We start from the raw sequence: 14,300 nt of genomic DNA, 5'->3' as shown, positions 1-14,300 counted from the left end.
TTCATGTTGACCATGATAAAACAAAGGTGTGGTAAGTGGTTTATTTCTGTCCCTGCAATTGTCTGTAGAGAAATGTGTGAGCATCAAATGCGTGTTAGCTCTGATGCTGTGATACCTGTTTAAAGGACAGCAGGCAAGAAGCCAGGACTTACATTCTCTGCACTCTAAACTAAATACAAGTCCACTGGTCCATTTTTAATGTGCAATTGATCTTACTGTAAATAATTCATTCCAGAGCATCTGGCATCCATCACTAGGCACACCATTTTTAAACTCCCGAACTACTAGAAACCTCTATGTTTATTTACTAGCCACACTTTGATTAAGTTCAAATCACGAAAGGCAGCAAACATTTGTAGCTAATGGGTGACTTTACATTGACCTACTGTCAGGTTCAGGGTCTCAGTAAGCAAAGTTCTGATCTTAAATGCCCTGATCAGAAGGGCAGCAGGTGCTGGGGGAGCAGAGCAGGTAACGCAATGGGTGTCATCAAAACCACTTCTTTCCTGTCCAGGTTTATATATTTGCCTTTTGACCCGTATGAAGGAATGCTGCACAGTTTCCAAACCTAAACACTGGCCAAACAAATGCTGGTGAAACTGTCGGAGTGTTCAGTTACAGACGCATAGAGTCAGAGAAAAGTACAGTCAGAAGGAGGCCTTTCGGCCCACCCAATCCATGCTAAACCATTTAATCTGCCTAGAATGATCGACCTGCACCCATACCATAGCCCTCCATACCCTGCCATCCATGAACCTATCCAAACTTCTCTTAAGCGTTGTAATGGAGCTCACATTCACCACTTGCCCTGGTGGCTTGTTCCACACTTTCACAACCCTCTGAGTGAAGGAATTTCCCCTCATGTCCCCCTAAAACTTTTCACCTTTCACCCTTAACCCATGACTTCTAGTTATAGCCCACCCAACCTCAGTGGAAAAAGCCTGCTTGCATTTACCCTGTCTATACTCCTCATAATTATGTATACTTCTATCAAATCTCCTAAATTCCAAGGAATAAAGTCCTAAACTATTGAATCTTTCCTTATAACTCAGGTGCTCTAGTCCCAGCAATACCCTTTGTGAATTTTCTCTACACTGTCTCAACCTTATTTACATCTTTCATGTAGGTAGGTGACCAAAACTACACACAATACTCCAAATGAGGCTTATACAATTTCAACATAACATCCCCTCTTCTGTGCTCAATTCTTTGATTTATGAAGGCCAATGCGCCAAAAGCTTTCTTTACGACCCTGCAATACTGAGCTGCCAGTCCTACCCCTCCTGCAACCAAGTCTCAGTAATAGCTACAGTATCATAATTCCATGTGTTGATCTATAAATTGAGCTCATCTGCCTTTCCTGCAATACTTCTTCACTGGCTTTTATGCAGCTCAGAACATTAGTTGCATGCTCGACCTTTTGATTCCTGACTTTGTCTGAGGTCTTAACATCTATCCCCAGAACCTTTCCACTAACTGTTCTAACTTTGTTTCCCATCCCCCTGCAACTCTAGTTTAAACTAGTTATTGGATGTGTTGGGGTTGGAGGGTGTGGGGAGTCTGTGACATTTTAGTGAGGAACCATCACTAAGATGATCTGTTTCTGAGAACACACGGTCCTGAACCCAAGAATAAAGAATTATCCATCTCATAGCATTTGAGTACTGAGAGTAAACAAATGTAAGTCTTTGATGTGGCACTTAAATAAGTGATATAAAACATAATTACTAGTTATCAATCAATAATGCTGTAGTACTAGAGGCCATTACAAATAATTAACAAGGCAGCAGAACCTTTAGGAGATGCCAAAATCTCTAATGATTCCCAAGATATGTCAGATTTATAGTCTATACATAAAACTCTTTTAGCAGCTTTGTTTTATTAACCTTCCCATTCCTTGGATCTACTTTGTTCTATTTTCTTCCTTTCTTTTTCAGCTCTTATCAGATGTTATACATGTAAAGGGAAAACCAATGTAAAATGGTTAGAAGGGTTACTGAGAAATTGCCAGTACCGCAGTCTGGGATCTTCATTTGTGACAGTGTTATCCTCAAATCGTTCTCCTCCCGACACGTCAGATTTTGACCATCTAGTGTGGCCAGGTTCTTCTGCTGCCATATCTGGATCCACGCAATCCCACAGGAGCACAGAAATGGGTTGTCAGTTAAGATCCTAAAGGAGGAAAAAAAAATTGACACCAACTTCAGGATCACTCATCAGTGTAAGAAGTAATAGCGTCTTTAGCCTAGCCCCAGTTATTCTACATCGGTATCATAGAAATTTATGCCATAAATGAGGCCATGCAGTAAATCTATCCAACTCAGATAAAAATTGACTTGAATCCCACTTCTAATTTCTTGGTTCATAACCTTCTGGGTTAGGGCTCTTCAAGTAATCATCCAGGCACTTTTAGATATGTTAGGGATTTTGCTTTCAGGCAATGAGTTCCATGCATCCACCACCGAGAGAAATATCTTTGTTATAACTCCACTCTAGTCTGTCTATCAATTAAATTATCCTATTTACTACTGAGGATAATGGTTTATCCTGTCAAAATTCAATGACTTGTAGGCATAACCTTTTTCATATGCATTAGGGTTGCTCATCGATAGGGTGCCTTGGTATATAGAAGTGTTTTGGACAAAGATAATGACTAGAATAGTTGAGAAATTTGTTGAAGATAGCAAAATTAACAATGAGAAAGTAACTTCTGGGATGGAGAAAGGTATCAATGGACTGGTTAATTGGACACAAAAATAGTAGTTAAATTTGATTTTGTAAAATCTGAGACAATGGATTTGGGGAGTTAAACTAGAAAGTTCATCTTTAGTGGCTGAGGCAGGAAATACAAAAGCAAGGTGGTTGTGCTGGAACTGTACAGAACATTTGTTAAGTCACAGTCAGGGTATAATGTAAAGCTTTGACAACCACACTACAAGCATAATTCCATATCGCCAGAGGGCAAAGAGGAGATTTTGATGAATGTTACCAGGAGGTTTGGAGAATTATTATTGCTACATAAGGCTGTCCAGGTTGGGTTGTTTTCTTTGGAAAAAGTATAGAAGTGGGAATATAAATTGAAGAATATGAATTTGGAGGAGGCTTAGAGAAAAATAAAGATGAATTATGCTGTGTTCAGCCTTTGTTCTTGCTCATTTGGCTATTGACCAGTTCCCCCACATGCCCTCAGGAGACAAAAAGAAAGCTATCAAATACATAAATACATAAAAAAAATAAAAATATAAAATCTTACAATCCACTTTTAAGACTTAACTTTAATTTCCACTGAGACCAGCCCAATCAATCCTATTCGGAATCCTAGTGGTAATTGTTTGTTCTTGGATCAGTGTGGAATGCTGGCTCACAGGACATGTCTGCCATATCCTGTTACACAAGTGATTGACGAGGGAGCTGAGAAACCAGTATAGTCAGGCAATGGAGATCCCAATGCAAGGAAACCCAAGGTTTCTTAATGATGCAGGAATACTATTTCCATGGACCTCAGATTAAAATTAGACAGCCCCCAGGGATATCATCAGATCTTGCTCCATCAGATCTTGCTCTGACATATAGGAAGTGTGACTGTCTTTCGGATAATTGCAACATTTTTTAAAGCCCAAACTTGATTTTCATCAAACATTAAGGTCAAAAGTTGGCCCTGAAAGTTACAAAAAAAATTCAACATGAAGGTAGTAGCTCTACTCTTCAATTTGACCTTACAGTGACCCTGCAACCCTTTATTACTACTTAAATCCCTTAAGGTTGGGTCGCCAGCATATTCACATCATTTTATTAAAAACAAATGCTGATTCATCTTGGTGTCTATTTCATTACATGTAATATTTGGTGTATTTGAAAAATGGATTGAGTGTAAAAATGTTCAATTGATTAGCTTTTAAGTTCCATATAGAGAAAAATCAAATATTTTTATTAGATTATGGGCAGGCATTATAAAGGGTTTGAACTAGCCCAACAGCCAATGTAAAACCCACAATGGATGTCCAGCTGCACTCGGTCTTGGGATCTTTCACAGGTTAACACAAAAGCTTCTGCTGGAACATCAAATGATTCCATTTATTATCAAAGACCTTTGTCATATCAGATAGAATCAGCAAGACTAAAACTATGGAAGCTACTTTTTGATTAGAAAATCACATAGTAAAAATTCATAATCTAATGTCACTAATGGACTCTACTGCAACTACTTTGGCCTAGCAGAGGCTGCATGGATGCACATCTCTTCTTAGTACTTAAACTAAATGAGTAAAGGCTACACATCACATAAACCTCGACACATCACGGAGTAATTAAATTCTACAGTCTAATCAGAATGGAAGAAGAAAGATTGGAGGAATTTGAAGAATGAATGAAATAATGTATTTAACTGTATAGCTTTTATAAATCAACCAAAAGGTATATAGGGGTGAAAATGGTCTTCGGAGAAATAAATATTAGAAAAAAAAATGACTCTAAAGTAACCAGCCAAACCATAGTGCTAGCAACAAAAGTTAAATTTCTAGCCACATTCATTTAAATTACTCCTATGCATCTTCAAAAATTTAAAAGTGCTAAATAGGATCTGTAACTAAATATTTGCTACAGTTGTATTTCAGCTAAGATGAATATGATGTAAAAATGATCTGAGCAACAAAATGACTAAAATATTTGAAAAATAAATTTAATCAAATGCATTATCTTTTATTTAAATTTATAATAAATAAGTGCTTTGATATCAAATTAAAAAGCTTCTTCAAGTCTGTTTAAATGTAATTTAAATCAATTTTAGTTAAGCAAAACAGAAACATAACAGCTCATCCAGATAAAGCTAATGTCACATCATCCATTAATATTTTCCAACCATATCAGATATTCCAATGGTGATTCATTTCCTAAAGCTGACTATTTTAAATATATATTCTTGCATATTCAAACTGGCAACTGCATATTTTGGTTTGACAATATACAAGACAAATTACATAGTTAGAAAATAATTGCATCAAACTTAGAAAGGAATTTGAGAATATATAAAAAGGATTAACATTGGAAGTATCGCATTGCTAGTCTATTTGATTTGAAATTGCCTTTGGGTCCAAGGTAAAGGAATAATACAAAAGGTTAGTAATAGGGAAACTAGGAATAGTCGAGTGCTTAACCCAGAAATCATTTCTTTTTTTTGTTGAAACTTGAGCAGAGAAATTCAGATCTTCAATGTTAACATTTCCAATTAAAATATGAAAACTACACCTAATATAACACATAAAACAATAGTTACAATGCCTACATCAACGCAAAAGGCCAAAAATTAAAATGCTACAGAAACACCTCATAATTTGGAAAAATTGCTTCTATTCATTATTTGAATTGAAGCACCAAACTTATTAAAATACTGGATAAAGTAGCAAAAATTCAATTTTCCAATGTAATATCAGTTTTGTCACCAATATGATGACACAATCAGTTCAAAGTGTTGGAGCCCAGATAAAGTTTTGGTGTTTAGAAGCTCTCACTTTTTCCTAAATATTTATGCAACAGTACTTACAAATGAGTTAGTTCCAGATAACGAAAGGGTTTCCATGACAAACTTGAAAATCTGTTGTTGGCAAGGTTGCTGAAATAAAAAAAAACATATGAGTTAACTGTAATGGATACGTGCATTGGAAACGGTAAGGCAGAAATTACTATTGCTGATAACAGAGCTAGAATGAAGAGAAATGAGCACAACTGAATATGCCTGGACCCTTTCGATTTTGTGTTTTATGTTCTGTGCTTTTCGCTTTTTTTTCTTCTTCACCGTTTGTGCAATTTGGCTTTTATTTGCACATGGGAGGGGGTTGATGTTTTTCTATGAATGGGTTCCAAGATTTTCTTTCTTTCATGGCTGTCTGTGGGAAGACAATTCTCAGGATTGTATATTACATACGTACTTAGATAATAAATATACTTTGAATCTTTGTATATAACACCAATACTTGATGTGTTTATGATATTTATTTGACCGCTGTTTAATATATTCTGTGATCGGGCATTTCTGAGGAGGCATCAGCTCTGCAAGAAAGCCAACTATTTTCTAGTTTCATCAGTGTGGAAAGATGGATAGTGTGAGATGAATTAGGTGCAAGGAAGCCTATGTACAGAATGCACACAGGGATATTATTTTGGACTAAATAGGCTGTCCCTGAAAATCCAAAATGTAAAATTATTTTAAACTTTCAAGTTTTGTTAAAATAATGGACAGAAGAAAGATCAAAATAAGTTCAGTGATAATGCCAATTAAGTTTCCAAGCTAATAGAAATTGTAGAAGAGGAATTAAACACAATATATCTTGTGTAGGTATTAATAAGTAAATTGTACCAGTAAGTTAATACATGATTTCAATTGTGAGAAGTGAAGAGCAGAACATTTGAGTGGTTTTATTAACAACATAAGTTGAAATTGTATGTGATAAAGTCTTGGAATTGGACATGATATGAGAATGATGTCTTCAATGTAATCTTATGAGCGAGATGTTATATAAAGTTGAATGTCCTTGAATTCAGTCATTGGTAACACTCAGATTTTGCAAAAATGGGCAAAATTGAATTAACTTGAGCTTGGAATAATGGGAGAGCACTTGACTGAAGTATGTAAGATCCTAAGAAGTGTTGATAGGGTTGAGAGGGATGTCTCACGTGTCGGAGAAATTAGAATCTGGGATCACAGTCAAAAAATAAGGGTCCAACCACTTAAGCAAGAGACGAAGCAAACTCTTTTCTGTCTATTGATCGTGAGCCATGAGAGCTCTCTGCCTCAAAGGTGATGTGAAAGTCTTTGAATATTCTGAAGACTGAAGAAGAGCGTGGAAGTTTAACTTAAGTAGGAGGGAATGCACGTTTGAGACTCCTATCAGATGAGTCAATTATTAAGGAAGAGGTCTCAAAGTACTTGGAGGCACATGGTAAAATAGACCATGGTCAACATGGTTTTGTTAATGTATAGATTGTTTCTTTTAAGAGAAATGACTCCCTCCCCCTTAGCACTACGTATTGATCTGTGTCCTGCACATGCGCTGTTATCTATGCATGCGCACTGTCCTCTCTCTTTCTCTCCAATATGAGTACACCAGTTAAAGCCATCACCTGCCTGCATGTTTTTATTTAATTGATATGTGGTTGTGCACTGACAACAAATTGGCAACAAGTACGAACCCGAATGTCAGAAAGTATCACAATATTTATACCAACATTTATGGGACAAAACAGCACAAGTTAAACAGCACAAGAATGCCGTCAAGGACACTAACAAAGGAACCCATGAGTAACAATGAAAGACACACTAAATTTAAAGTGAAAATAACATGGTGATGGCTTCAGTCGGGAAAGTTGACAAATTTGATAGCGCTAATGAAGTTGGGAGTCATATATCGAGAGGGTTGAACTGTATTGTAATGCAAACAATGTGGAGGAGCAGAAGAAAGCTCCTAGACTTCTTAGAGTACACTTCAATGGGCCCAAGAATGTAGAGTCTTGTGTAACCTACTAACCTCTGAAGAGCCAGTAAGCAACATATTCAACAAAATTATTACAATTTTACAAAATCACTTGAGCCATAAACTGCTGATAATAGCTGAGAGATTTAGATTTTACAAAAGGAACCAGTCAAAAGATGAAAGCATTTCTGAGTACATTGCAGAACTGTTCAAACTTTCCTAGTACTGTGACTTTAAAAATAGGCTTTCTGATGCATTAAAGCAGCGGTCCCCAACCACCAGGCTTCAAAGCATGTGCTACCGGGCCGCAAGGAAATGATGTGAGTCAGCTGCACCTTTCCTCATTCGCTGTCACGCACTGTTAAACTTGAACATAGGGTTGCCAACTGTTCCGTATTGCCGGGACACCCCGTATATTGGGCTAAATTGGTTTGTCCCATACAGGACCGCCCTTGTCCCGTATTTCCCCTGCTAAGGTAAAGTGTTCCTATGAAACCTTTCGTGCCGAAATGGCGTAAAGCAAAGAAGCAATTACCATTAATTTATATGGGAAATTTTTTGAGTGTTCCCAAACCCAAAAAATAACCTACCAAATAACACATAAAATCTAAAATAACACTAACATATAGTAAAAGCAGGAATGATATGATAAATACACAGCCTATATAAAGTAGAAATAATGTATGTACATTGTAGTCGGGAAGATTGTCAAAACCGATCTGTGGAAAAAAATCGGCACGTACGCGCATGCGCACGTCACATATGTGTACGTCACGCATGCGCACACAGGTGCCCATGCAAAGCTTCATGGTCATGGTAGTCTTTCTCAGAGTAAACACTGTCCCGTATTTGACTGCTACTTTTGTCCCTTATTTGGGAGTGAGAAAATTGGCAACCCTAACTGTAAAAGACATGTTTAGGTGAGTTTAACTCTACTTGAACACCCCCTCCCCAGTCGGCCAGTCTGCAAGAATATTGTCAATATTAAACTGGTCCGCGGTGCAAAAAAGGTTGAGGACCCCTGCATTAAGGGACAGGCTTGTATGTGGCATGCATACTCAAAGCACTCAAAAGAGGCTACTGTCTGAAAGAGAACTAACCTTAGAATGGGCATTACCATTGCAATATCATTACAGACTGCAGCAAGGGATGCAGTAGAACTACAGAAGAGGAGGTTAAAGTGTGAAATACACAAAGTGTCCCTGAATGGTGCAAAAAGCCAAAGATGTTATCGATGTGGCAAATCGTCCTATGATGCAAATGACCGTTGGTCTAAAGAAAGAGTCTGCAGAAAGATGTCACAGATAAGGTCACATAGAGAGAATGTGCAAGGCAGACAAAAAGCACAACTGAGTGAAAAGTCTTAAACACAAAACTAAATAAATGCATAAAATTATTGAATGTAAAATAGAGTCAGACAACATAGAGTCTGACAAAGGTGAACTGTCATACCTAGAACTGCATAGTATAACTGAAGCAGATCACAAAATTATCTGGATCACAATAGATGCGTCTGGTGTAAAACTGAAAATGAAGCTAGATACAGGGTCAACTTTGTCCATAATTCCAGAGGCTGACTACAACAAACTGCTTTCTAAGATACCATTAGAGAAGACCTCAATGATGCTAAAGACTTACACAGGTCAAAAAGTGTCTCCCAAAGGCAAACTGAAAGTACATGTGACAAATGGAGGCCAAGCACAACAGTTAGAGTCTTATGTATTGAAAACTGGAGAGCCAGCACTTTTCGGACATGAATGGTTAAGAAAAATCTAACTAGACTGACACTCAATCAAAGCTCTCAGTGTGACATCAATAGACAACGGCAGCTCAAATAGCAGCACTAACCAGACACTGGCACAACTGCTTAATGCTAACAAGAAGGTGTTTGAGAAAGGCAATCACAAACAAGAGAGAATCTGCAGGTGCTGGAAATCAAAGCAACACACGTAAAATGCTGGAGGAACTCAACAGGCCAAGCAGCATCTATGGAAGAGAGTTTTGGGCCGAGAACCTTCATCAGGACTGGAGAAGGTTAGATGAGGAGTCAGAGTACGAAGTTGGGGGGCGGGGAGCATAGGAAATTGGAGCAGGAGTAGGCCATCTGGCCCATCGAGCCTGCTCTGCCATTCAATAAGATCATGGCTGATCTAGACATGGACTCATTTCCACCTACCTGCTTTTCCCCCATAACCCTTAATTCCCCTGCTATGCAAAAATCTATCCAACCTTGTGTTAAATATGTTTACTGAGGTAGTCTCCACTGCTTCACTGGGCAGAGAATTCCACAGATTCACCACCCTCTGGGAAAAGCAGTTCCTCCTCATCTCCATCCTAAATCTACTCCCCCCGAATCTTGAGGCTATATCCCCTAGTTCTAGTCTCACCTACTAATGGAAACAACTTTCCTGCCTCTATCTTATCCCTTTCATAATTTTATATGCTTCTATAAGATCTCTCCTTTGTCTGAATTTCAGCGAAAATTCCAGGGAGAGGTGGAAGAAACACAAGGTGATAGGTGAAACTGGGAGCGGGGGGTAAGGGGTGAAATAGAGAGTTGGGAAGTTGATTGGTGAAAGAGATACAGGGCTGGAGAAGGGGGATCTGATAGGAGAGGACAGAAAACTATGGAGGAAAGAAAAGGGAGAGGTGGTGATGGGCAGGTAAGGAGATAGGGTGAGCGAGAAATGAGAAATGGGAAATGGGAAAGGGGAATAGTGAAGGAGAGATGGGGGGGCATTACTGGAAGTTCAAGAAATGGATGTTCATGCCATCAGGTTGAAGGCTACCTAGATGGTATATAAGGTGTCGCTCCTCCAACCTGAGAGTGGCCTCATCGTGACAGCAGAGGAGGCCATGGACTGGCATGTTGGAATGGAAATGGGAAGTGGAATTAAAATGGGTGGCCACTAGGAGATCTTGCTTTTTCTGGCAGATGAAACATAGGTGCTCAGCGAAGCAGTCTCCCAATCTACGTCGGGTCTCACCTATACACAGGAGGTCACACTATATCGTAGAAAGGATGTGCTGAAACTGGAGACAGTTTAAAAGAGGTTCAAGAATCTGAACCCAGGATTGAATGGCTTGTCATATGAAGAGCGTGTGATGGCTCTGGGCCTGCATTCACTGGAATTCAGAAGAATGAGGGCTGACCTCATTGAAACCTTTTGAATGGTGAAAGGCCTTGATAAAGTGGATGTGGAGAGGATGTTTCCTACCACAGTCAGCTGAGGAAGCCTAGTCTTTATGTATATTTAAGACAAAAGTTGAAAGATGATTGATTGGTCAAGATATGAAGGGATGGGGGGGAAGACAAGAGATGTGGGCTGAGAGGAATATTGAGTCAGTCATGATGAAATGGCCTAATTCTGCTCCTATATCCTATGGTCTTTTGAGCCATACAGTTATTGAATGCCATCCAACTCCTAAATGGACATTGAACCCATGAATACTACCTCATTTTTACTGTTTCTATTTTTGCACTAATTTAATTTAACTATTTAATACAGACATGTAATCTTACTGTAACTTATATATTTATTTATTTTCCTATATTATCATGTATTGCATTGTACGTTGCCGCTAAGTTAACAAATTTCACGGCATATGTCGGTGATGTTAAACCTGATTCTGATTCTGAATGGTGGAAAGACTTAAAGAGCCAAGAGGCCTAGTCTTAGTATGTGTGCTCGTGTGACATTGACATTTCTATATTTTGCCGGGGTTACTGGCACTTTCCTGAGAGAGTGGTGAGCCTTGACTTTAGCTTGCTGTTTTTACAGGGTGATTACCCAAATCCCCTCAAAGGCAGAGTTTTGTAAGTTAAATAAACTGTAAATATGAAGGTCAATGCATATGTACCAGGCAGAGCAGACTGTACCCAATGAATTGCATGCCCACCTGTCACAGCTCCTTTATCTGCTTCTGAAGATAGTGATACCTATTTGCCAGAGAGATGGGTACACAGAGGCTTCTCTTCTCAGCTTGGGAGATTAGATAGAATTTGTCTGACTAATTTGGACCATTACATTTATGTACCTGCTTAAATATAATGGCCCAAATTACTCAGACAAATTCTGGGAGATCAGCATGGAACAGATGGCGGGACCACCCACCACTAACACCCCAATGGAGCTGTCAGAATGTCTGGGACATCTGCACCCAAACTAACATGCACAACATGCCAGGGGAACTCAGCAGTTCAAACAGCATCTACGGAAAGGAAAAAAAATGAGTCTAAGTTTCGGGCCAAGACCCTTCATCAGTTCTAGAAAGAAAGCCGAAGAAGCCAGAATAAGAAGACAGGAAGGAGTACAAGCTCGAAGGTAGATACAGTAAGTGAAGCCATATGAGGAGGAAGACAGGAGGATGTGGAGGGGTTGAAGTGAGAAGCAGGAAATTCTAGGTGGAAAAGGCAAAGGGCTAAGGTACAAGGAATCTGACAGGAGCAGAAATTGGACCATGGGAAAAAGGGAAGGAGGAGGAGGCAGTGTATTTAATATTTCAGTAATATTTGAATAATATTATAAGTATGTGCTTGATTAAGCATTTTTTGTTGTTTACATGTCAGTGTGGGTTATATACTTTATACTTTATTGTTGCCAAACAATTGATACTAGAACGTACAATTATCATAGCGATATTTGATTCTGCCCTTCTCGCTGCCTGGATTACAAATCGATAGTAAATATTCAAAATTTAAATTATAAATCATAAATAGAAAAATTAGAAAAATGGAAGGTAAGGTAGTACAAAAAAAACAGAGATGCAGGTCCGGATATTTGGAGGGCACGGCCCAGATCCGGGTCAGGATCCGTTCAGCAGTCTTATCACAGGTGGAAAAAAGCTGTTCCCGAATCTGGCCGTATGAATCTTCAAGCTCCTGAGCCTTCTCCCAGATGGAAGAGGGACGAAAAGTGTGTTGGCTGGGTGGGTCGTGTCCTTGATTATCCTGGCAGCACTGCTCTGACAGCATGCAGTATAAAGTGAGTCCAACAACGGAAGATTGGTTTGTGTGATGTGCTGCGCCGTGTTCACGATCTCTGCAGCTTCTTCGGGTCTTGGACAGGACAACTTCCATACCAGGTTGTGATGCACCCTAGAAGAATGCTTTCTACTGTGCATCTATAAAAATTAGTGAGGGTTTTAGGGGACAGGCCAAATTTCTTTAGTTTTCTCAGGAAGTAAAGGCGCTGATGGGCCTTCTTGGCAGTGGACTCCGCTTGGTTGGACCTGCTTGGTTGGTCATTTGTGATATTGACCCCGAGGAACTTAAAGCTTTTGACCTGTTCCACTTGCGCACCACCGATGTAAATTGAGTCGTGCAGTCCGCTACTCCTTCTGAAGTCAACAACCAATTTCTTCATCTTGCTGATGTTGAGGGATAAGTTATTGTCTTCGCACCATGCCACCAGGTTCTTAATTTCCTCTCTGTACTCAAACTCATCATTACCCGAGATATGGCCTACAATTGTGTCAACAGCAAACTTATATATTGAGTTATATGTAAGTACATGAATGGCATATGTCATTACAGCATCATGTCATATGTGAGTGCCTCACTAAAAAAAAAGGAAAACAGAAACTATGTAGACCAGCTATCCCAATTTCTGTATTTTTCTTTCCACTAGTTTCTGGAGTTACGGAACATAACAGAGGGAGCTAATGGGCAGATGAGGAGAAGAGAAGAGGTGAGAGGGGAGCCAGAAGGGGGAATGGAAGAAGAAAGAAGGGGAGGGGCAGGGAGAAATTACCAGAAGGTGGGGAAATTGATGTCCAAGCCAACAGGTTGGAAGCTACCCAGACGGAATATGAGGTGTTTGTTCCTCCAACCTGGGAGTGGCAGTAGGAGAGGCCATGGACCAACATGTTGGAGTGGGAGTGGGAATGGGAATGGGAATGGGAATGGGAATTAAAATAGGTGGCCAGCAGGTGATCCTGATTGTTGCAGATCTCAAACTTGCTATTCAGTGGAATTTCGATAACTGAGCTCTGCCTCAAAACTCCTCACTGTTTCACAGTTGACTCAGTTTTTTAACTGTCCTGAATGTTTCTAGATGTCAAGGATAATCAAATACATTGCTTAACTCCTAGTTGACAGCATATGATGTGATTTGTGTCCAGTCTTGGGTACTGGATGGCTTCTAAATGCTCTGCAATTCTGTATCCCCGCAAAACTGACAAGTATTTAGCAACAAACATAGGTGGGTGACTTCTGCCAGGAAAGTCTGGGCAAGAATTGATGTCTCCTCAGAAATGCCTGATCACAGAATTGCTTAGTTTCAGTAATACTGACTTAAACGTTGATACTTTGAAAATATTTTTTTCTATTGGAGGGACAGGCTACTGAATTCCAAACTGCTGGCTCTGTACACATTTTGTATGAAAGCTTCCTTGCACCTAATTCATCTCACTCTATTCATCTTTCCGCACAGTTAAAACCAGAAAAAAAAAGTTAGTTTCCTGCATAGGAGAACGGCATCTCAGTCTCCATAAGCTGAGGAGCAAATGCATCTAATTAGCCACTTAAGCGGATATTACACAGAGTATTGTCTGTGACACATAATTTATTACACTGACAGGAACTTAAGATGCATGAAGCCAAGTTACCTACATGCATACGTATTAGATTGGTGTCTTCCCCTGCCCACCTACATTCACAACGGGCCAGTACTCGAATTATCATTGTCTGCGCAGAAATCCCAAAAAAAGCATTTTTAGTAAAAATGATAAGAGATTAGAATTTCTTTTTCTGATCTTCCCTTGAGGTTGAGAGCAATTTTACCATAATAGCTGACATAGAAATAATTTTCCCTTTCTCCCTATCCCTCTATA

General features: G+C 39.2%; 1 protein-coding gene across 1 annotated transcript in view; it reads right to left on the bottom strand.

The window, feature by feature from the left end:
• Nucleotides 1–14,300, bottom strand: part of ntrk2a (neurotrophic tyrosine kinase, receptor, type 2a) — a 231,463-nt gene that overhangs the window by 181,633 nt on the left and 35,530 nt on the right. Inside the window, exons 4-5 of the mRNA XM_072281087.1 lie at nt 5,540–5,608; nt 2,015–2,172 (exon numbers count right to left, since the gene is read on the bottom strand). Of these exons, the coding sequence (XP_072137188.1) occupies nt 2,015–2,172; nt 5,540–5,608 (227 nt within the window). The remainder of the gene's footprint in view (nt 1–2,014; nt 2,173–5,539; nt 5,609–14,300) is intronic.

The sequence above is a fragment of the Mobula birostris genome, chromosome 17 (genome assembly GCF_030028105.1).
Source record: "Mobula birostris isolate sMobBir1 chromosome 17, sMobBir1.hap1, whole genome shotgun sequence".
NCBI lineage: Eukaryota > Metazoa > Chordata > Chondrichthyes > Myliobatiformes > Myliobatidae > Mobula > Mobula birostris.
Note: the sequence above shows the minus strand (reverse complement) of the source record. Positions and strands in the feature narration are given on the sequence as shown.